This window comes from Manduca sexta, chromosome 15 (genome assembly GCF_014839805.1).
Source record: "Manduca sexta isolate Smith_Timp_Sample1 chromosome 15, JHU_Msex_v1.0, whole genome shotgun sequence".
NCBI classification, from domain to species: Eukaryota; Metazoa; Arthropoda; class Insecta; order Lepidoptera; family Sphingidae; genus Manduca; species Manduca sexta.
This window is the reverse complement of record NC_051129.1, coordinates 6,684,701-6,708,268: the sequence shown is the minus strand read 5'-3', so window position 1 is coordinate 6,708,268 and position 23,568 is coordinate 6,684,701. Positions and strand designations below refer to the sequence as shown.

The window sequence follows — 23,568 nt, the reverse complement described above, 5'->3', positions numbered from 1 at the left end:
GGTGAAACAAAATGTATGAAAATGGACCTTGAGGTATCGCCTTAAACATAGTCTACGGTATAACCTGGTTCATTAATGAGGAGTTAATACTCAGATAGACAATGTCCTAGATTAACAAGTCTTTCTGTTTGGTAAAATGACTCCAAGAGGCTTTTATGCTTGGGAAAATCTCAGTAGGGTCGGAGATGCGCGCAAAACTAGTTTAGTATAATAATTATAATATTTACATGGGTAAGTAAAATAATTATACTTAAATATCATGTCTAATGTCTTTGTAAGAAGTTGGCAATTAAAAGTTTACATAAAATGACTTATATTTTGTGCAATAATAGACACGATATACTTAGTATATATTATGTGCAAAGTAATATCATACTTAAAAAAAAGGCAGGAATAGGGTATTTTTATAACATTACGGTAGTTATTAATTATATTCTGGTAACACTAGTCTTAGCAGTGTCTCACTGTCTGACGAAGGTACAATCTGACAGATTAAAAGTATTGATTTTGTCTCACAACAAAATTGATAATGGAACCGAATCCCGTAATTATTGCCGCGACTGCAAGGCAAACAGCGTCGGTATGTTATCAATCAACTGTATATATATATTTTTACTTTTGTATCTGTTTTAATTAATATTTTGTTTTATTTCAGCTTATATTTTTACATGGTCTTGGTGACACCGGGTTAGTAATTTGTGTTATCTTTGTAATATAAAATTAATTTAGTGAGATTGTCATAATGATTTATGTTACAGTCATGGATGGGCGAGCACTATTGCCTCTATCAGAGGCGCACACGTCAAGGTGATATGCCCCACGGCAGCCACTATGCCAGTAACTTTAAACGCCGGTTTCCGTATGCCGTCTTGGTTTGACCTCCGGACTCTGGACGCAACGGCGCCTGAGGACGAAGAGGGTATTCTGAGAGCTACCAATCTAATACATGGTCTGATTGGTGATGAGATTAAGGTAAATATGAAATAATGTGTTTACAAATATTTTAAATATGTTTTTTATTCTATGAAAACTGGCCAGGAGATAAAGCAGCTTGATTCTATTTGGATTATGGTATCCGATTGGATGAAACTGGTAATGTTTTCACCTATTAGTAAGCTAAAGGTGGACAGCTTGGGATACTCTTTACAAAAAAATCTTACTTTTACAGTATTAATCATGTTTTATTGGTAAATACAAGAAAGACTGTATTGTTTTTATTATTTTCTAGATTGTATTGTTTTTAAGAAAAAACGTGAAATTAATTATTAATTTACTAAGCAGAATATTTAATTATTCTTTTATGACTTATGTCATAATCTGCCTCTTTTTGGGGCTAGTTTTGAACATTACTGTTGTTGCTTAGAAGTGATCATCAAAAGTCCTTATATTTATTTATTATTTACATTGTCATATAGTCTATACAGATACACATAGTTATGTGTAAGTATTTAATATAGTCAATACATTATTAGTTACAGTTTATGTAGCCACCCTTATAAATTCTGCCAGTGTATGATGATGAAAGATATCTATGTTCTGCCCAATTTTATTGATTATGTTTATGACTTACCAAACCAATTTAATGAATGATAATTTCTTAGCCATAACCAATATTATTAACCATGTAATCTAAAACTACAAACTGTTATTTAGAGTCAGTAGCATTAAAAACAATAACTAAAGAAAATCTTGTGGACAGCTTTTTTAGTTGTGATTTTGTGATCTGACTAAAATAACGATTTTCTTTTCTTCCTCCTGTATTTCTTAGAATGTTGCCGAAGTGCTAGTGGTTTTGAATGGCCTAATCTAAATTCATTTAGGAGAAAATTAGGACTTTATATACAAAAGTACACCTTTAACAATGTCCTAATCTAACCTATATTATACACTGTGGAACATTTTAGATTCCTAATAAGAAAATAAAAATGGTATAAGATTTTAGAAGTAACCAAATTTCATGGAGGAAACTAACTCGAAAAAATTTATAGTTCATAATTTTAACACTATTTTACTTATAAAATCTTGCACTTCCATGTGATGAAATTTACAGAAGGCATAGCAAATCACCAACTGAATATAAAATAACTCGATAACTGTAGTATATTTAGATGAAAACTCAGTGAGTGACTGAGTGTTGCCATTTAAAAAAATAATTTTATGCTAAGAAATTATGAATGGTTTTGAAATTATATCCTGTGTTTGGACAAGAAGAAAGCTTAGAGCACACTTGGTTGTGCTAAGGTCGACAAAGTGTGATTTTATGTGACAAGGGGCTGGGACAGATTCTAAATTTTGTGACATCACATTTCAAAATCTATTATAATCTAAGTGTTAAAACATTAACTTTAAACTATTACTTTACGAAAATCTCAAAAACATATACAACTATATCTGTGTAAGTATAAGATACCAATTGTTATGTCGGCCACGCGCTCTACTAGTGTTACGCGCCGACCGCCTAGGCGCCCTTTGATAAATGCCGCCAAACGCATTGCGCCTAGCGGTGATTTCTTTGTTTCTCTTTTATTTGACCACTGACTTCCGCGGATGAAACAACGTCATCCTTAGTTCTGCTATTTTTTCAGAACCGCTATTTTCATTCAATAATTTCTAAATGTCAATTTGCAAAATATGTGACGTTACACTAGGGAGGGGGGAGTCACACAAATGTGACCAGCTGTGGCAAGAATTGGTAAAAATGTGGAAATATGAATTAACTTTGAAGGAAAAATAATCATAGTTTATGGTTAATGTTTAGTAAGACCAAAAAGAATACGTGAATTGATTTTGTGTCTATAGCGTCAAGTTATCTCTGTTTAATAAAAACAGTTGCACAGTTTTTTAAAATTTATATTCAATAAAAACCCAGTTAATATCTGATTTCTTGATATTTAAAATGATTTTATTTTGTTTCAGTCTGGAATTCCTGCAAACAGAGTGTTACTTGGTGGATTCTCTCAGGGAGGAGCTCTTGCAATGCATGCTGCGCTCACGTACCCAGAGAGATTGGCTGGTGTCATGTCATTGTCGTGCTGGTTACCGCGTCACGCCAATTTTCCTGATTGCGTGAAAGCACCACTTGATTTACCTGTAAGTATTTCGTGTAAAACTAACACATATACATATTTTGATAAATGGATAATGAAGTAAGCATTTGTGAAGATAAAAAATTTACTAATATAATTATTAAGAATAAAAAAGGCGGCGATAGGATTGATGAGAATGGGACGCACTTTAACAAACTTCTAAAATTACTCAAAATTTTACGGTGCTCAGCGTTCTTCTCCTAGATCAGGGGCTGCCAAACCGAGGTGTGCCAGCCATTACTCATTGTGATGATAGGCTTAATCCTCATTTAGATGGAGCAATAATTATTGCCACGAAATTATTTCATTATACCTACTCAGATACAGACAATTATATGACATTATATATTAACTAGTATATATTACACCTGTTTACGTCCTGTCAGCGGCGCGTACCCGTCCCGCCCCTCAGCTGTTTAAGTTAAACTTTAGCCCCCTTATTCATAGACGTTTTTTTATCGAAGAACGGAGCATTGACGTGATAACGTCTGTTTGTCAGCTTTGTTTATCTGACAGCCAACTAGATTCAAGCTGTATCTCAATATTAGCCAATCACAACGGCGCTATGTCTAAGCACAGCGAAGGCTGCCCTGCCGTTAGCACTGAGAATCAGACTTGTTATCATTGCAATGGTCTGTCCTTAGATAAAAAAACGTCTATGAATCAGGGGGTAGGTTGCTAAGTTTAGAATACCAAGAAAATTTTCCGAATTTGACTTCCAGAAGCAAATATTGAGGCTTGCGAGACTTGCGGCGAGTCGCATGTATAGAATAAATGAAATATTGCTGCTAGTGTAAACTCATCTAGAAGTTCGTCCGCGATATATTTCCGTGAGAACTTGATAGTAACTTGATAGACCTAAGCTAAAACATAAATAGTTTTAAAAATCCATGTTACTATATACAGCTGAAGAGTTTGTTTGTTTCAACACGCTAATTTCAGGAACTACTAAACTGATTTCGATTTAAATTAAACTATTTTACGAATTTTATCACGGTTTTAATATTTTACTTTTCTCCCGACGTTTCGAAGACTTTGCAGCTTTCATGGTCACGGGGGGGACCATGAAGGCTGCAAAGTCTTCGAAACGTCGGGAGAAAAGTAAAATATTAAAACCGTGATAAAATTCGTAAAATAGTTTAATTTAAATGTCTAACATTCGCGTAAACTTAAGAAATCATTATGATTTCGATTTTTTTCTTTCACTAATAGGAAGCTACATTACTCCTGAGTACTTAGGCTACTTTTTATCCCAAAAAAATTATAAAGCGGCACTTTTATCCTAGAAAATCTTATTTACCCGGCCAGAGCCGCGAACAAATCTAGTATAGTATAAATGTAGGTAAGTACACAAGTATAAATGTAGGTAAGTACACAAATATAGAAACTAAATTTACAATAATTTTAATTAACAAATGCGCATATTTTGTCTGAACCTACTATTGCAATTGTTTCGAATATTAAAACAGGAAGAAAAGGTCAACGTTATCTATTCATTTCCTATCTACTATAGATTTATGTTTGTATAAAACATAAAAATTTGTTTATGTAAAACTATTCAAAATATTATGAAATGGGTATTGAGTACTAACCCCCATATTCATAGAGGTTTTTTATCTAAGGACGGAGCATACCTGTGATAACAAGTATGTTTCTCAGTGCTGACGGGATGGCAACCTTCACAGTGCGTAGACATAGGGCTGTTGTGATTGGCTAATATTGAGATACAACTTAAATCTAATTGGCTGTCAGATAAATAAAAGCTTAACAAACAGCAAGCCGTCAGATAAACAAAGCTGCGAAACAGGTTTGTTATCACAGCAATGGTTCGTCCTAAGATAAATAACGTCTATGAATAAGGGGGTAAATGTTTACCGGTAGAAAAAAACCTATTGTGGCGGCAAACTGGTTACGATTTAACATATTTGCTTATGGCATAGTATGTACATGCAATACCATCTTCAGGCCGAACGATATTAAGAACATTTTAAATACAAGAGCGTATCTCTATCTATTACTTAGGAGTCTATTGTAGTACTCGCTTTATTGCGTTAGAAATGTTAAGACAGTGCAATAATAGAAAAAAAAATCTACCGTCGCAAGAGCCCAGCCGGACGGTTGAACTGTTGCCGCCATCATCGCGGATTGCACCGGCGCAGGCAGATCGCCGAGGGGCGGGGTTCTCAACCGCTCGACCGGCACCCGCGCGCCTCCTGCCATTCAGCTCTCGAACGCAGTCACAATCGGGCACTTTACTTGTTTTACTTCCTATATTATAACGGCATTAAACCTATGTACTACAGTCCACATAATATGTTTTATTTGTAAGTTCAATCATTGGCTTAAACATGAACCAATAAAATTATAACTAATTGAAGACGCACAACGCATACAAATAAAATAAAATATACGTAACTAATATTGTAACATGCATTATCAATTACTAACTTTTGCTCGTGGCTTTGCCCGCATGAAAGGCTTTTCTGGAATAAAGGCCCCGCTATGTCCTTCCCAGGGCCTGAAACTATCTCCATGCCAAATTTTATCGAATAGTTTTCGAGTTTATCGCGTTCAGAAAGGCAGACAGACGGCATAAGAATTCGTTATATAATATATTTTTTAAAACATTTTAAGAGGAACAATTCCGTCATACATGATTGTTGCATAACTTTAACCGTTTACGTAGCGTACGCAAATGAAGCTTCTTAAAAATAATATTTTTTCCCGTTTTTTCGACATTTTTCATTGTTGCTTTGCTCCTGTTGGTCATAGCGTGATGTTATATAGCGGATAGTCTTTCTCGATAAAAATCCAACACTCAAATAATTTTTCATTTCCAACCAGTAGTAGTACCTGTGACGGTACAATCGATGCATACACCGCCATCTTGTCAACATCGCCGGAACTGCAAGAGGATCGATGCAGTGACGCAACTACAGTGATATCACACAGCAATCACGATAGATGGCGACGTCGATCCTGAATCACGCTTGCACAATTTGAGCGACGCGTTGCATATATACCACCTCCGAATAAGAACCGTCGGAGGGGCCGCGGCCGGTCAGGCGCAACATCTGCCTGACTGGGAATCTTCCCCTTCCATAGAGGAACGTAACCATCTGTTCCTCTAAAGCGGCGTCAACCTTTACGCCGCTAAATTGGTGACCCCGACGTTGTACCGCCACAGTACCTAAGATTAGCGCATTCAAACAACCTCTTCAGCTTAACTATAACAGTATAAGTATATATATAAGTGTGTGTGTAGTACGTGTTAGTGTGAGTGTGTTTAAAACAAAATGAAATTTACTGAATTCTACTTTTTGTTTCATCAAAATGGTCCACGTTGAACGTCGAAGATGCAACAGGGGACTCCTAAAAATCAAATAGGATCACAATGATTCGTTTTTTGTTGGGTTTGTTGGTTAAAAAATAACAACAATTCCAACAATAATACAAACCATACAACAATAAATACCAACAAAAGTTTGAGGTCCAGAAATCTAGCTTTCTATTGATCAGGTCCGGATTGGAATATAATTATATGAAATACAATAAATGCCTCAAATAACATTTTGTATTTTCCACATCTAAAATAATTATCATAACCGGTGGGTAAATGTTTACATAGATTATAGACTAATGTTACAAAAATGATTACAATTCTGGTATAAAAGCTTGATGATAAAGTCCTGTATATAACTCTTACGTATGGGTATTCTATTACGACAGTTGGGAGACTGTGTCATCCGTCCTTTTTTTCGGCAAATGTATTGATCTTCAGATGTAATGACCTATGAAGTAACCAAATATTTATAACATTTGGTTGGTACTAATAATATTGAACAATTCTTGGTTATTATCCTACAAATGTTATTTCCGTTCTGTCATCGTATATTTATGCTAATAAATGGATGTACATTAAATATTTATGTAAAAAATTGCTGGAAAACGTGAGGAATAGGTAACAGAACGTAAAGGAAAATAATAGTAATATTATTCATATTAATTGCGTAATAAATGTTTTTAAAAATTTCTTCAATTTGATAGAAATCCGTTTTCGTTCCGTTTGTTTATTATTATTTTTTTTATTAAAATAATATTTTTGATTATCTTTATACTATTTTGAATATTATTTGCCATTAATAGAATAAAAAAAGTGTAACAGCTCATGTTCATTTGATACAATTTCTTTCTGTTCTTTCAAAAAATAACATGATGTTTAAATCTATTTCGCTATTTTAAATGTTAACTGTCAAAAATCTAGCAACAGAAGTAGGACATGTCATAGAAATAGATATTATTAAAACACTGAAATACAATAACAAAAATATTAACATTCGTGAAAATCTTTGATTTTTTTACGTTAGTTGCTCATAATAGATTTATTTATTTAAATAAAAGGGTATTATTTTATGGACTGTATACTACATCTAGCTATGACCTATTCCGATACCGTATTCAAGTCCGATATTTCGCATAGTATACTTATATTAGTACTTAACGTATTAATAGGGGATTTAGTAATTACTCAATTTTCGGATTTACTCAAGCGCGACAGATTAGAACAAAGTAAATTTTACAAAAAAGAACGACTTTGTATTTCTCCCATATAAAACGCCAATTTTGTATAGACGTTATATTTAATTTCATTATACGAGATTTTTTTTAATATCTAAATGTCTTTTAAAATTTCAGATATTCCAAGCTCATGGAGATTGTGATCCGGTGGTTACGTTTAAGTGGGGACAGATGACTGCCTCATTTCTCAAGACTTTTATGAAAAATGTTGAATTCATTACATACCAAGGCCTTACACACAACTCCTCAGATGCTGAACTAAAAGACATGAGAGCCTTTATAGAAAAAACTTTGCCCGCCATTAAGTAAAATAATACAAACTTAATCATATAATACGAAAGAAGTTAAAACCGATTTCACAACTAACTAGATATTATGCCTTAGATATCCTTTGAAAAGTAATTATTATGTCATACTATTAGGCTGCCCAGTGCCCATAGTGCTCTCAATATTGTTTAGCATTCTACGTACAGTCAATTTAATGTAGCGGTGTTAAAATATCTATTGAAATGTAGCTAGAGTTTAGAAACGCGTCTGGAAAAAAATGCGGGATTCGAACCTAAAAATATTTTTCAAGTACAGCATAATTATATTTGAATAAACACGAATTTATCTTTTTGTTATAAAATTATTTAAAGACTTAAGTGATACCTAATAATACAACTGGATAATACAAATTTAAAATGTTTTATGTATCTACATGAAATATATTAGAAATCTTTTTGATCAGTTTAGAATTATATTATCTTCGTTTTTTCTTTTCCACTTGAAGCCGCGGAATACTTTAAGGATAATAATATATAATATATGCTATGCACTAAGGCTTTTATTTTATTTCATCCCTAAATATTTAGTACTGATAATTCTGTCCAAGTATTATAAATATGATTGTAAATTCAAATTATACGAAAACAAAATTAAGTCATTGACATAGTTGCATCCCTGGCGGGATTTAATAGTGGCGACTGGTGGCCTTATGGAGCAAACGTAGTTATTATATTCTCTTTGTTTTGGAGAGAGAAGGTGCTAACCGCAGAACTCATGCTTTACAACGTACTCGCGGGGTAGGTAACAGGAACTCTTTTAGGTCGCAATCTGTGAAACAAACAAAGTATCTTATCTACCGTCGGTGAATTTGTTCGTATCCGCAAAGACCACCAATACAAGGTCATTATATATTTCATTCATTTTTATTCTTCACATTAAGAATTGGAAACAATTAGAAGTGCTTTAAGCTGTTTGTTTAATTTATATTGCACGCAATAGTACATATTTGGGGTAGTCAATGGAGTTTGAGCGGAGTGCGGGAGGCGAAGTTTGCCTGATCTACTAATTATTTGGTGTTTATGCCGTGAGCCAGCACAGCAGTCCTGGATTTATAAATAGGCCGTATAGGCCACGGCCTATGGGCGGCAGAGTTTAGAGGACGCTCACTCGATTTAATTAATCATTTCTTTATTTAACTTTAGTGCCTTCCATAATATAAACAAATGGAAAACTATTAAGTATTTTAGAAACTTACATGTACATATCTACGTACATGGGGCGGCGGAAATAAAGTGGCCTACACTCATAAAAATATAAATCCGGCACTGCAGCAAAGGCGTCTCCCAAAGAGAATTATAGCGTCTCCACTGCTCACAGACATCTACTAGATATGTATCAAGTAGTTTGGCGACGTCTTTGTAGTCTTATTCTCCAATTTAATTAGTCACCCATTTTCACCTTTTAAAAGCGGCGATAGCCTAGATGGGTGTGGAACGGACTGCCAAGACGAATGTCCGCAGGTTCAAATCCCAAGGGCACACACCTCTGACTTTTCTAAAATCATGTGTGTATTCTTTGTGAATTTATCGTTCGCTTTGACGGTGAAGGAAAACATCGTGAGGAAACCTGCTCATCTGATAAGTTCTCTATAGGAATTTCGAAGGTGTGTGAAGTCTACCAATCCGCACTAGGCCAGCGTGGTGGAATAAGGCCTAATCCCTCTCAGAAGTAGAGGAGGCCTGTGCTCAGCAGTGAGCAAGTATATATTACAGGGCTGATATTATATTATTATTATTTTCACCTTTTGCCGTAAAGCATTCGGAAAATTATTAGATTGCAAAATACCTATTAATAATTAGAATTGTATTTATAATACTTAGGCTTAATGTATCAGTGCCTAAAGCTGTAAGATAAAAGCATTGGATATCAGAAGAAGTGAGAACACATGACGATTGACAGTTGACAATTATTGACAAATGACAGGACAAAGTCTAGTTTATTGGTCTCTGGGACAAAGTGACAGATCGGTCTATGGTCAACTTGTATAATTTTGGTTAACACATTGTATTTTTATTCACTAAAATACATATGTACTTACTAGGGTTTATTTATGTTAAATAGGTACAATTATTGTTAAAAGCTGAAAGTAATTAGTTTTTTTTTACATTTAGGAGAAATAATATTGCTATATCCCTTGAAATGTATTAACAAGAAAGTGCTAATATAATCAAACCATATGCAAAATGAATTCACATGGTGCTCCAGTTGCAAAGAGGCGGCGAACTCAGTCGGAAGTTGATGAAGGTAATTATTTTATACTTATGTATGTACTATCCTATCCTACAGATCCTAGTTCTACAGTGAAAACTGTACAACTAGGATCTCAAGGGACCTAGTATTTTTCATCTAGACTGAGATAGGAGGCTGAAGAAGATTTTCATTTACCCAGTTTCCTAAATAGACAGGTTTGAAATGGAAGTTGTCTTATTTATAGAGGGTTCTTTTAGAGGGATTTGTAGACGCGATTTTCATGATTATAATCCAGTAATATTTCTAATCGTTCAGCAACTGTTTTATAAATACACTGCCATTACGACCTTTTAATACTTTGTTTAACCTAGTAAAGCGTAGATAGTACTGAAAAATTTAGTGTTTGTAAACAAATGTGTCATATCATGTCTAAACCTGATAAATTGTATTACTTGTTTAGGTTTGAGCTACTTTCAATTATAGAGGTAAATATCGATAAAGTCGAAGAAGACAACTGTCAATTAATAAGTAACAGAGTAACAGAGCTCTGTTCAACTTCAATGCAAAAGTGTCAGGACCGCATAGTAATTATAAGTAAAGGAGGTTTTTCACTATCCAGGGCCCACTTATCCAGGTTTCACTGTATTACCATAAATTGTAATGAATTCATTCATAATCCTATGTGTTTGTTGGCTTTCCCTCTTGATGATACTGCAATAAATATGTATGTATGTGTGAAATAACTTTTATATGCTTGTCATAATACATTATATTTTTTCTTAAAATTACAGGCATAGTGCTGACAAAAGGAGATACTAAATTGAATTCATCCAATAAAAAGAAAGGAAAACAAGTAAAAAATATCAGAAAACATATTCCTAAATTTCGTTTGAAAACAACAGGTGAATCTGCTTGTTTAACTACAGGTGTTAATGAGCGAATACCTTTAGTACTGACAGATGTACAACATTTACTATTGCACTCACTATTAGGGAGTCTCAACTTATCACAAGTACCCCGTTGGTATGTGTTGGAAAAATGTGGCCACATATCTCAAACAACATGCCTCATTTTAGAAGGCCTCTCTATAAACAACTTAGAAAATAACTTGGATAAGTTAATATATTTAAAGAATTCATGTAATCACAGTGTAGAAATTTTGACTCCTTCAGTCTACAAAGGATCCTTGGTACAAGAACTTGCACAGGTTCCTTTATCTGATGCAGAAAAGGAAAGTTTAATACAGAAGTATGGAAGTATGAATCTAGCATTGGAAGTTAGAAAAGATTTGATGGTGATGATGCGAGCTGTGTTTCCCATTGAGGATAGTATTTCACACAGTTTAGATGAAGAAACAGATACCCAAGACATTCAAGACAAGTTTCCTAGAACTCAGCTTATATTATCTGCGTGGCAATTAATTGATGAAAACTATCCTGTGCCACTAAAAGGCAAATTAAAAAATGCATATTCAGATTACATAATGACCAAAGATAAGTACATGCCTGTAACAGCAAATTCTCCTCTGTTTGGATTAGATTGTGAAATGTGTATGACAGATGCTGGTTTAGAATTGACTCGTGTTTCTCTTGTCAATGAAAAGCATGAAAGTGTGTATGAGGCCTTAGTCAAACCGTATAATGATATTACTAATTATTTGACAAGATATTCTGGCATTACCAAGACATTGTTAAATGATGTCTCAAAAAGGCTAGAGGATGTACAAAGAGATATAAGGGACCTATTACCTGCAGATGCAATATTAGTTGGCCAATCACTAAACTCTGATTTACATGCTCTAAAAATGATGCATCCATACATTATAGACACTAGTCTAGTATACAATTTTACAGGAGAAAGAACTCGTAAACCAAAATTAAAAACATTGGCAAAAGAGTTTTTAAATGAAGACATTCAAAGTGGAAGTGGTGGACATTGTTCTGTTGAGGATTCTATAGCATCTTTAAAATTGGTACAACTGAAGCTCAGCAAGAATCTAGAGTTTGGGGATGCAGTACATACAAATAGACAGAAATACAAAGAGAATGTGGTAAAAATGATACAGTCTCCACAGTATACAATGTCTATATTCAACCGAATGATGGAACAAAAAAAGTCTTCCATAATTGTAGGATGTGATGATATCACTGGTGACTATCATGCATTTTTATCAAGTGCAAAAGAAAATGCAGCATCACAGTTCAAGAAGGCAAATCCTAAGAAAATAAAGTTATCTACTGTTGACTCAATAGATGAAGTTATTTCTACCTTATGCAAGTCTACAAATGAATGTAATTTTTCTATGGCTCATTTAAAGCTAGATGTTCGAGATGAGAATGAATTGGAGCAGATAACTAAAGTTGATAAATGGATGGAAACAATTTGGAACAGCCTAGAGCAATCAGCTCTTTTTGTTGTAATATTTGGTGGTACAACTAATAATAATGGTGTTGCTATAATAAAAATTAAAACTTAAAAATACATACATTAGTTGTTATTGTGTATTGTGTTAGAATATGAAACTGATTTCATCTTTCATGCAGTTAAAGAAAAAGATGACAAGACATGAGACAAACATACATTCATAAGCATAACATTAGCCCAAACAAGAGTTTTTATGGCTAAATAAGCAAAAAAGCTCTCCATACTTTAACATAAGCCTCCTTGTAAATAGTTTTTCCGGGATAAAATCCGTTGAGTAGATTTTTGTGTTTCTCGCGATCGGACAGGCAGAAATGCGGCAGGGGACTTTCTTTTCGAAAACAATTCGTACATTTGTTCATGTATTTATTTCGCTTAGCTGGCAATTTTAAATTACTAATTTTTAATTTTTATCAAGCACCGACTCTAAAATTGGTAACCAGTATATAGGTAATGTTAAATTAGTTTTTGGTTTTAAGTGGTTTTTGAAGGCAGTTTTATTTTTTGTTAAACTGATTTTATTTTTTGTTTTTTTTTTTTGTGTTAGTAATAATCATGAGACCAAATGGCAAACGCTCGTTCAAACATTAAAAGAATTTACTATATCAGTCGATGCCTCTTCGAGTATCTCCTTGGTGTTAAGGAGTTGTACCTTCCATCATCAGTTCAGCTACATAACATGATGATTACCATACGCAAGTAGGTACTTAAGTTACTTTATAAAATTGACGAAAAAGGACGTGCAGGCCTATAAAATTTGATGATTGCCCTCGATTTCTCCAGGATCCAATCATCAGATCCTGACTTGGTGAATATGGGACCAAGTATCTCCTTTCGAACAAAAAAAGGATTTTGAACATCGGTCCACAAATGGCGGAGTAATCGCGTAACAAACACACAAATAAAAACATACATATAAGTCGGTTAAAAATGTTCAGCTTTATATAACAAAAAAGTATAGATACCTACTAATCTATATTTTTTTATAGGAATCATTACCTATTCGACATTTGGTCAACTCTTAAAACAATGCCTCCTATGCATTTCCTCAAGTACAACCTTTGCATTTGGTGGCATTTACGTTATCACCAGAGACCAATTAACTAGAGTTATCACTGTTATACCAAGAGCGTCTTTAAATATTTCAAACTCAAGCTTACAATTTTGGAGTTTTCTTTGGAGGTTTTAAATATCTGTCACATGGCAACACTGAGGGACTGAAAATCTATGTCAGGTAGGGGTTCATGCACATCGTTTATGCATGGTCAAATATGCATGGAGTTCATAGTAAAGTACACGGAGCTAATAATGTAGTACAGATCCATTTAAAAAAACTAGAATTTGTAGCAGAGGTTTTTAATGGTTTGGTTTGAAGCAAGTTGAACAGTCATTTTCTGCGAATTGCACAAAGTCTTTTGGCAGCACTGCTTTTTAGCTATGAATAAATAAAGAGCAAAGTTTGTTTTTTTTGTCTCTGTTCACTGTTGTAATAAATAGGTATCGTATAACTTTCATCTATATTACTTTACTCTATGCGTATAACCAACTTTCCAAATTCCGAAACCTATTTTCTTCCTGTAATATGTTTCCCTAACTTTATTGACATTGGCGTAGCACAACAACACAGTCGCTCGTAACCATATATAAAAAAAAAAAGTGAGATACAGACAAATGATAAAGTTTATTTTTGTTCGTGTAGAAAAATAATCTGTACACAATATTATGTACACTCTGATGTACACAAATAAACGAATTTTAAAAACACTACGTTTCTCATTATTCGATCGAAAACGTATGTTAAATATTTATGAATGAACTGTCCTCACAGAGAAATATGAATTGCAATACTATGTTAGTCGAGTCTCGCACAGGTGAGTTTTCAGTACCATTATTATTAGTATTACCCATCGGCTAACTTGATAATATTAGCATGATTATAATTAATTTAAATAAGTGAAATAACTTAAAAACATACAAATTTTTTCCATACTCTAATATTTTTAACATATTTTACAGTGTAGTCCATATACATACATATGTAATATCTTTGTATTTATTGTCATAACAGAACAAGATTGTGCAGTCTGTTTACAAAAATGCCAACATCCAACACAATTGCCTTGTGGACATGTGTTTTGTTTTCTTTGTGTTAAGGTAAGCACTTTTATCGTCTCTGCTACTTAACACTATTTTCAATATATGGTTCTTAAGAAATTGTCTAATCACTTCATACTTGAGATCTGACAATATTAATTACATACATTACAATACTAGTAGTACATAAGTTAATAACACCAGGAGAACCATAAAACCTATATTATAATTTGCACACAATCTAAGACAACTAAATAATATTGAAAAAGTATCCCATATTTTAACCTAAATATAATAAACTATGCCTGGGATATTTCAGTATTATTTAAATCTTTAGTCATAATCAATTAACTGCTCAGTTTTATTTTCTTCAGTATTATATCACAACATATTACATAAAGTCCATTGGCACTTTTAGATGCAAGAGCTGTAGACCATATCTCAGGTACCTCAGATTTATACTGCTGTAATCAGGTGTAAAAAAATTAAGCAAATGGGCTCTCAGTGTGTATGGCAAGCCAGAGCAAGTAACTAGACTCGTGGCCAATGATTGTGAATTTTACAAAAGAAATAATCATTGGTAGTGCCATATAAAGGGTTAAATAGGGTGTAATTGCAAAGGGTTTGACTATATTTAAAGTGTTTTCCTAGACTATAATAAAACATGGGTTGTATATTTCAGGGTGTTGCATTTCAAAGTCGAAAATGTGCAATGTGCCGTGCAGAAATACCTGTTGATTATCTAGACAATCCAGTGTTGTTAGAGGATGTCTCATCAGCCCAGTCAAATGATGATGATTCAAATCAAAAATATCAGTGGTATTATGAAGGAAGGAATGGTAATTTATATTTTCTTCCTTTTATTTGTTTCACAATCCAATTGTATTGTCTACAATTTTACTTAATTCTATTCATAGTTTTGGTACTTATTTATATAAATGTATGTTCTTGTTATAAATAATTTATTTTCCAAGATAATGGCAATATAGCTACCTAATTTTCATACCAACTACATATAAATTTTTTACTACCATATAATGTGAAAGGGATGAGTCAACAGTTTTTCAAATTGCTTGCCTGTGATCATGATTCAAAACTTCATAGCCCTTTCCATCCGTATGTACTGTATCGTAATTTTTCTACATTTTAAAATTATCTTTGTAGTGTTATTGTATTGCATGCGCGGTAGGACCACTGTTCTAAGGTTCTGCGTTCAAATCATGGAAAGTTATATTCAGGTTTTTCTACTCAGTATAAGCCCAGAGTCTGGAATTTATATCTTATATGGTGATAGGCTCTGCTCCTATCTTATGAGACGGAACACATTGCGAAAAACGAGTAAACTGATTGCAACTCGACACTAACCAAACTGTGATGTGTATTTGTTTATAGTAAAATTAGTATATCTTGAATCTTTTACTACATATTTTAGTTTCGTTAAATGAGTAGTCATCTTCAAAAGTAATTCCACATATAGTGATATATAATATTATGTTTGTATCCTATGTTTCTTCAGGTTGGTGGAAATACGACGAGCGCAGTAACAATGAACTAGAATTGGCTTTTAGCGCGGGAGAAAGTAGCTGCACATTACTTCTAGCTGGAGCTCTGTACATAGTAGATTTCCAAGCTCTAACACAAGTGAGAAGAAGTGATCAGACTAGAAAACGTAGAGTCAAGCGGGACACAACAAAATTTCCTGCAAAAGGTTAACAGATTATATTTTTTTAAACATAAATATCTGGAACAGTATTTTTACATGTATAAACCATGTCATAAAAATGTTTTGTATTTTTTTTTATAACAACTGAATGACGATGAGCATGCCATTCGCCAGATGGTATGGCGCATGGTGTTTAATTCACTAGTATGTTTATGGGCTCCTTATTCCGCACTTAGCCCGTAAAAAGTCGGGCCATTGTGCGGGACGTGCATGCCGGCTACAAAGCAAGCCAGCCTAACTCCGTCCAAAAACGCAGGATCTTCCTGGTGTCTCCACGGGCTTATCGGAGTGACCCTGGGGAATCGAGGATTTTTGCCCGTTGCGCAGTTACTCCTTCACATTCCAGGATGACGTGGTAAGCTGTTTCGTCGGCCAACAGGCATCCCCTACATAGGGGGCTGTCGGTCATACCTAGAACATATAAATGTTTGTTTAGTGGGCAATGTCCAGTAATGGTACCTACGACTATGCGTAGGTATGCCCTGTCCAAAGATAAAAGGCCCTTAGTCAGACGAGGATCCGGGTGTGGCACGGCTTCCCGGAATTGTCTGCATGTACTGATACTCGCCCATTGATCCGCGTGTAGTTTATGTGTTCTGTGACGCAGCCATGTGCTCAGCTGGTAAAAGAGGAGCGACATGATTGGTTCGGGACCCATTAAGGTCTGGTCCGATCCTCTTTTTGCCAGCTCGTCAGCTGCGTCATGTCCTAGAGAGCCACTGTGCCCTTTGATCCACTGTAGGCTAAATGAGTTATGTTTCTCTATACCCTCCAGTGCTTGGTGGCACTGTAGTATGAGCCCTGATTGAATGGTCGTGCTATCAAGGGCTCGAAATACAGCAGCGCTATCGGATACAATACGTATTTTGTGGCCTATAAGGCCCCGCTTTTCCACTGCTTTGGCTGCCTCCGTGATGGCGACACATTCACATTGGTAGATGGAACTGAGTGCGCCTAAGGCCATTGATATCTTGATGTTAATTTCTGGTGAAAACACACCTGCCTCCGATCCTGTCCTGGTCTTAGACCCATCGGTGTATATTCGCAGTTCGTGTGTGCCAGACCAGTCATGCTGTCCTTCGGTCAGTCTAACGGTGTAGTTTTTTCCGAAGATATGTTGTTTGGGTACCCTGTCGTTGGGAGCGGCCATCAGTGGTTTGTAGTTGATGGCCTCTTCCAGAATTTCGGCGTGGGCACCTATTGCTATACCCTAGAGCTTAAGTGTCTTTAACCTGATTGCTGCTGAGGCTGCCTCTTGTTGGATAAACAGATCCAAGGGCGGCAGTCCCAACAGGACCTCTAAAGCAGCTGTGGGTGTAGTTTTCATGCAGCCCATTATAGCTGTACACGCTAATCTCTGAAATTGCTGCAGTTTGTTTCTAGCTGTGGATAGTTTGGTTCTGGGCCACCAGACTACAGCTCCATAGGTGGTGATTGGTCGTACCACCGCAGTATATAGCCATCTGGCAATTTTAGGGTGTAAGCCCCAAGTTTTGCCGAGAAGTCTTTTACACTGCCAAAATGTGATACAGGCCTTCTCTAGTTTGTGGTCCAGATGTTTATTCCATAAGAGTTTATCATCCAAAATGACACCTAGGTATTTCACCTCTTTTGTAAGAGACAACGTAGTGCCTTGTAGTTTAGGTAAGCGAAAATTTTCCGTAGTTCGCTTTCTTGTGAACAATACGAGTTCGGTTTTCGATGAGTTTACCGTTAGTCCTTGTTCTAGGCACCATCGTTCGACGATTTTGAGGGCCCTTGCATGAGATCGCAAAGGACGCCTTCTAATTTTCCCTTAATAAGGATTGCTACATCGTCTGCATAGCCTATAGTGTGGAAGCCAGCCTCGTTTAGTGACCTAATTAGGTCATCCACTACCAGGTTCCACAAGAGTGGCGATATTTCTCCCCTGTGGGCAGCCTTTCGATACAATGGCTCGGACTCTGCCATTGACTGTCACCTGCACCGCTCTTTTCCTTAACATGTTACCTATCCAGTTGACTGTGGATGGGTTAGCACCATGGTTGAGCAGTGCACGGCTTTATGCTGTTAAAATGCGTCTTATCAAATGCTCCTTCGATGTCAATGAAGGCTGCAAGCGCTGAAGATTGTGTTGATAGTGCGCTCTCTATTGTCGTAATGACATTGTGAAGCGCTGATTCGGTTGATTTGCCAGAGGAGTAGGCGTGTTGTTGGTGATGTAGAGGGTGGTAAGTTAAAGCCTCATCTCGGAGATCTCGGTCACACAATCTCTCCATTGCCTTAAGAAGGAAGGAAGTGAGGCTGATTGGTCTATACGATTTTGGTTGTGTATAGTCACTCTTATCTGGTTTCGGTATAAATACTACTTTTACTTCTCTCCATTTATGGGGGGTGTAGCAGTGTATGAGGCATCCTCGGTAGATCTTAACTAGATGTGGAGCAATTGTGCTTTTGCTCCACATTTGCTTTTTTGAAATGCGTTTATTAGTGTTTCTGTCAGTTTATTTACGTGTTTCTCTATGTCAGCCGGCCCGCCATATTCCTCGGGGACGTGTTTGAAGTTCGGGCTTGCTTACACCAGCTTTCCGAACCATACGCTATCAGTTCGTCTAGGGTTGCGCCAAGGTTCAGGCTTCTTAGTGTCCACGTTCAGTTTGTATCTTATCCATCTGTGATCCGAGTTAGATAGTTCATTAGATACCTGCCAATCTGATATTTTTTCCGAAATATTATCCGTTGACAGTGTTACTTATGTCTATAATAGTTTGATATCTGGAAGTTACAAAGATGGGTTCGGACCCTCTGTTTATGAGCCTAAGGTTAGTGGAGAATAAAAATTCAACCAAGTCATCACCTCTTTTTTTGGAAGCGCCGCTGTCCCAGATAGTATGATGAGCGTTCGCGTTAGCCGAGATGATCAGCTTAAGCTTCTTGTCTTCGCAGTGTCTGATTAGGTTCATTAGCTCAACTGTCGGTATGTCCGCGTCGCCCGGCAGATAGGCGGACGCTATTCGAGCACCAGGACTTACCACAGGGAGTATAGGACCCATGGACCGTGATGCAGCGAATCCGCACGGTGCGAGGGGTGCCAGGGCTGCCTAGACCGAGATTTTGGTTCGTGCTAGCTCTGGTCCCCGCGCCTCGCCGACTGCGCACCCCATGACCCCGTAATCCTCGCCAGCAACCCTTAAGGGGTGCCCTTACTGGTTACCCCAGGCTGGCTAGTTCCTGGGGCCACCGTTTAGAAGGAATGCCGGACCAAAGGGGGCGTGTTGTCCCCACCGGTATCAACAGCCGACCAGATGTACACTCAACCCCCCAGGATTCCATTATCCCCTCGTACGGCGCTCAACTACGCACGGTACAAGACGTAGGTGGGCTCATACCCCTCCACTACAGAGAGGTCGGTCTGACACGCCCACGGGTCATAACCTCTACCAGTCCTTTTTGCCGCGTAGCCGCAAGGTTGCTGGTTAAGCCTCTTCGGATAAACTCCGGTGGTTGGGAGGTTACTTCGCCAACGGCGAGCCAGACCCTATACGTGGAGTGATTCGCCGTTGCCCAGGTATACCGGCGGAGGATCGGCATTCTACTTGGACTTATCCGCATAGACCACCCATCCCGCCGCACACGAGGAGGTGACCCCCAACATATACCCAAATCATCACTAGTATAAGACCATTTATTTTTACTAAATAAGGTTTAATCAGAATGCATTATTTAATCTAATACTTAAAAAATAATTTATAAGGAGACAGTATCAATAGTATTACATTCAAAGAACCTATGTATTGTAAAACTTGGCAAATTGTCATACGGGAAATTCTCAATAATCAAGTTTCTCTTTAATTTATTCTTTATGATGGTATTTAACTCTATCTTGTGTTCTGTTCAGTTTTATACAATTTAATATTTCTATCAGGTTATCAAAAGAAACGTTTTTTTCAGGGATAGCAGGCATTAAGACTGAAAAACGACAAGTACTAGACCCTAAAAATGATGATGAAAATTCCAATACAAATAATGCTTGTGACACAGCAAATATTAGAACTAATGAAGAAAATTTATCAAGTACACTTCAAGTTGAAGTAATTTCTGAGAATGAAAGAGTTAATTATGTAGTGGATATGTTAGGGTAAGCGTTTTCTTTTAATAATAACCAATATGACTGGCAACTATGAAATTATGTATATAATAATATGTTCACCAGACAACATACAGCTAAAATTGGTTGCTGTAGAAACATTGACTTGCAGAGGGTTCCCCATATACTATGTGTTTTTTATAAAATGTATTCCTGGAAGTGGCTTTATAGTTAGTTGAGATTTCTTTTCTGATGGGATTTTTTTAACATAATATGTAGAATACATCGCCAAGCAATAGTGCATGCACTGTTGTTTTAATTAGTATGACATTTTAGTTGGCGTAATTACTGGACATTATGGGACTTGCCATTAACATTTCTCAAGGTGACGAGCATACTGAAGTAGTAAGCAATATGTAATTTCAAGTTTTATATGATGTTGCTATGGTTTACGGATGGTTGTGTTGCTTTCCACCAGGCAAGCGCTCCCTCCTCTCAGTATTCAGATGCAATAAAAAATAAAACACGATAATTTTTTTTGTTACAGAGTTATACACCTGGATGATGATGATGACTCCACTAGTGATGAAACAGAAAATATTTAACTGCACCATACAATGTGAATCTATTAATATAATATTATGTTTATTTATATGACATAAATAACAATTATATCTGTTGTTTTATTGCCATCTCAAACTAAGACGCTAAAAAATATATAATGGGCTGCATGTTGCTGTTACCTTCTCTTTTTTACACTTTAAATGTAGATGCTCTTTTAAACTTACCTCTTACCTCTTCAATATGAGTTTTCTTTTTGTTTGACAATTCTGATCAAATTATATGATCAAATAAAAATGATAAAGTACCAATTGTTCTAAATCTTGTAAACTGTCCTATAACACATTCTTGTATTTCTGAACAAGTTATAATTCAAATATGTACAAAAATTAGTAGTTATCACATTATTCGCTTATTTAATCTAATAATATATATGCTGAAAGATGGTATGGACTCAAGTACAAGACAAAAAAAAGTTTAGCTATATTTTATAAAAAATAATAAAGACAATATGCCATAACATTTATTTAATAATAACTACATAACTACAGCTTATTTACAGATTACCATGGCCTAATTCGGCTCTGGCTCGCGTGAGTCAATATCCAAGTGTTGTGGGGTTTTGGTTTCATTGACATTTGCTTGTGTCGGGGAAACTTTGGGCACATTACATACATTCGTTCATCTCTTACAACAATGTAGCATGAGTTGACAGCGTCTCCTTACACGTCCTTTAATTTTAAAAGAACGAATACAATTAAAAATAGGTATATGTGATTTCAATATCCCTTCCTTCTTCACAGATTCTAATGCATTTCCTAGTGAAGGTAGAACACTAAATGTTCTCGTCGCAAAATTCACCGTGGAAACAGTTTTCAATATAGATAATACCCTCTGCATTTTATCTGCAACAATACAGCAGTGTTAATTGTTAAAAATCTGATACACTTATAAAAAATATATAGTATCTAGACTTAGGTTAGATCAGGTCAAAATATATAATAATCACTTTTTCGACTTATTTGTTTTACAGTATATTATGCGTGTGCTAGTTGCTATTCGTATCGTATTCAATAATTAATTATCATCACGATCGTCAAGATTTTAATATTTTAATTCTATTTACATTCAAGTCTTCACCAACATTCAGGGTTACCAACTCCAAAAAAATAGCCCTAAAATCACGATAAAATATCCCTAAATAGCCCTAAATGCAAATACCCCAAGAAATATGATGTAGTGTATACCCAATGTGTATACCTATCTAAGAATATAATTGAAATAAGTTGATGTGTATACCTATCTAAGAATATAATTGAAAGAAACCATGCCTGTAGTTGTGGCGATCAAAGGAGAATTTTAATACAGCGTCTCAGAACAATGCTTGTTATTGTTCTGAGACGTAAAGCGCGCATAGTGAGTGAGGTGTATTTGGAATTATTGCATTATGCTTTGTAGAAAAACTTAAACGTTTTGCGTTTTTAATCGTTTTTTGTTCAGGCAAATAGTAATACAAGAAAATATTTTTATGGCTCTAAAAATAGCCCTAAACTTTTCTGGGCCCTGAAAGAAGCCTAAGTTGGCAAGCCTGCCAAGATTAGACATCTACAACCAGTGTTGCCGTTTTAAACAATTTAATTTCCCTTGACGATTTGGGAAATCCTACTCGATAAGAGAAAAAAATACCTTTTCAAAATATCTCTAGACTTTATAAACACTTAGTTATCATAATTTTGTGTTATTCTTCGAAGGTTGAAGGTTACATATTTTATGTCTGGTCAAATAAGCTGCGCGTAAAATTAGAAATAAAATCGAAACTATTTTTAATGTTATTTCAGTAAGTAAGTATGTTCTAAGTAATTGCACGATTGGTATTGTTTATATTTTATGTATAAAAATCACATACGAATTTAGCGAAGAAATGTAAATAAAAATCTATACTAGTTTACTTTACACGAAATGAGTTGCTGATAAAAATATTTGTTATGGTGTTTAAATTATTATAATTTCATTTAGAATTAACATTTATAAGTATACTAGCTTTTGCTCGCGGCTTCGCCCGCGTGAAGGTGTTTTCCAGGATAAAAATTCCACTGTTTGATAAAAGTCTTGCTACATATTTTCCCGGTACTTATAGGTTCAAACTAATTTTATCCCCAATCTATAATTTCAGTTCAATCAGTCGAAAATCTAAGAACATTTATACTAACTTTCATCCCCTATTTTATCCCCTTAAGGGTAGAATTTATCAAAATCCTTTCTTAGGGGATGCCTACGTCATAGTAGCTTTATGCATGTAAAGTCTTAGCCCGATCCGTCCAATGGTTTGGGCTGTTCCTTGATATATCACTGTCAGTCACCTTTGAGTTATATATTATATTAACAACTGAAGTTAGCTAAAATTGAGTTTCTCGAAGCCGACCACTATTTATGTACTATGTATTTTGAGACTATGCAATTTTGTCGCGTTCGCGATTCACTTTCACTTTTGTTGAGTTTCAGAACGCGATATTAGATCCTCC

General features: G+C 35.5%; 3 protein-coding genes and 2 long non-coding RNA genes across 6 annotated transcripts; 3 read left to right on the top strand and 2 right to left on the bottom strand.

The window, feature by feature from the left end:
* Nucleotides 1-358: 358 nt before the first annotated feature.
* Nucleotides 359-8,481, top strand: LOC115449475 (acyl-protein thioesterase 1). The gene is made up of 5 exons (XM_030177314.2): nucleotides 359-580; nucleotides 656-687; nucleotides 759-972; nucleotides 2,917-3,090; nucleotides 7,782-8,481. Exons 1-5 carry the CDS (start codon nucleotides 530-532, stop codon nucleotides 7,971-7,973), a joined length of 663 nt encoding a protein of 220 aa, XP_030033174.1. The 5' UTR covers nucleotides 359-529; the 3' UTR covers nucleotides 7,974-8,481.
* Nucleotides 8,469-9,866, bottom strand: LOC119189371. Its single transcript, XR_005112372.1, has 2 exons — nucleotides 9,733-9,866; nucleotides 8,469-8,759 (listed from the first exon to the last, which is right to left on the bottom strand). It is a non-coding gene; the product is annotated as an uncharacterized LOC119189371 (long non-coding RNA).
* A 65-nt stretch (nucleotides 9,867-9,931) lies between these two features.
* On the top strand, nucleotides 9,932-12,664 carry LOC115449474 (RNA exonuclease 5). The gene is made up of 2 exons (XM_030177312.2): nucleotides 9,932-10,235; nucleotides 10,973-12,664. Exons 1-2 carry the CDS (start codon nucleotides 10,175-10,177, stop codon nucleotides 12,655-12,657), a joined length of 1,746 nt encoding a protein of 581 aa, XP_030033172.1. The 5' UTR covers nucleotides 9,932-10,174; the 3' UTR covers nucleotides 12,658-12,664.
* Nucleotides 12,665-13,921: 1,257 nt separating this feature from the next.
* Nucleotides 13,922-21,132, top strand: LOC119188375 (E3 ubiquitin-protein ligase rnf146-like). Of its 2 annotated transcripts, XM_037438774.1 has the most exons (7): nucleotides 13,922-14,099; nucleotides 14,302-14,473; nucleotides 14,671-14,756; nucleotides 15,379-15,535; nucleotides 16,213-16,404; nucleotides 20,350-20,536; nucleotides 21,033-21,132. In XM_037438774.1, the coding sequence occupies exons 2-7, from the start codon at nucleotides 14,410-14,412 to the stop codon at nucleotides 21,088-21,090; spliced, it is 744 nt and encodes a 247-aa protein (XP_037294671.1). In that variant the 5' UTR covers nucleotides 13,922-14,099; nucleotides 14,302-14,409; the 3' UTR covers nucleotides 21,091-21,132. The 2 variants fall into 2 exon arrangements, with proteins under 2 accessions (XP_037294671.1, XP_037294670.1); XM_037438773.1 differs by lacking the exon at nucleotides 13,922-14,099 and having other exon boundaries at nucleotides 14,121-14,473.
* A 417-nt stretch (nucleotides 21,133-21,549) lies between these two features.
* LOC115449479 lies at nucleotides 21,550-22,217 on the bottom strand. The gene is made up of 2 exons (XR_003939167.2): nucleotides 22,056-22,217; nucleotides 21,550-21,951 (listed from the first exon to the last, which is right to left on the bottom strand). It is a non-coding gene; the product is annotated as an uncharacterized LOC115449479 (long non-coding RNA).
* Between the last annotated feature and the right edge of the window lie 1,351 nt (nucleotides 22,218-23,568).

What these genes read in the sequence shown, in the direction of transcription:
- LOC115449475 (XM_030177314.2), top strand. Translation starts at nt 530, where the DNA reads ATGGAACCGAATCCCGTAATTATTGCCGCGACTGCAAGGCAAACAGCG. An exon ending in CTGCAAGGCAAACAGCGTCG is followed by an intron (nt 581 to 655) that starts GTATGTTATCAA and finishes GTTTTATTTCAG; the next exon opens with CTTATATTTTTACATGGTCT. An exon ending in TGATTGGTGATGAGATTAAG is followed by an intron (nt 973 to 2,916) that starts GTAAATATGAAA and finishes ATTTTGTTTCAG; the next exon opens with TCTGGAATTCCTGCAAACAG.
- LOC115449474 (XM_030177312.2), top strand. Translation starts at nt 10,175, where the DNA reads ATGAATTCACATGGTGCTCCAGTTGCAAAGAGGCGGCGAACTCAGTCG. An exon ending in TCAGTCGGAAGTTGATGAAG is followed by an intron (nt 10,236 to 10,972) that starts GTAATTATTTTA and finishes TTAAAATTACAG; the next exon opens with GCATAGTGCTGACAAAAGGA.
- LOC119188375 (XM_037438774.1), top strand. Translation starts at nt 14,410, where the DNA reads ATGAATGAACTGTCCTCACAGAGAAATATGAATTGCAATACTATGTTA. An exon ending in GTTAGTCGAGTCTCGCACAG is followed by an intron (nt 14,474 to 14,670) that starts GTGAGTTTTCAG and finishes TTGTCATAACAG; the next exon opens with AACAAGATTGTGCAGTCTGT. An exon ending in TATGTAGTGGATATGTTAGG is followed by an intron (nt 20,537 to 21,032) that starts GTAAGCGTTTTC and finishes TTTTTGTTACAG; the next exon opens with AGTTATACACCTGGATGATG.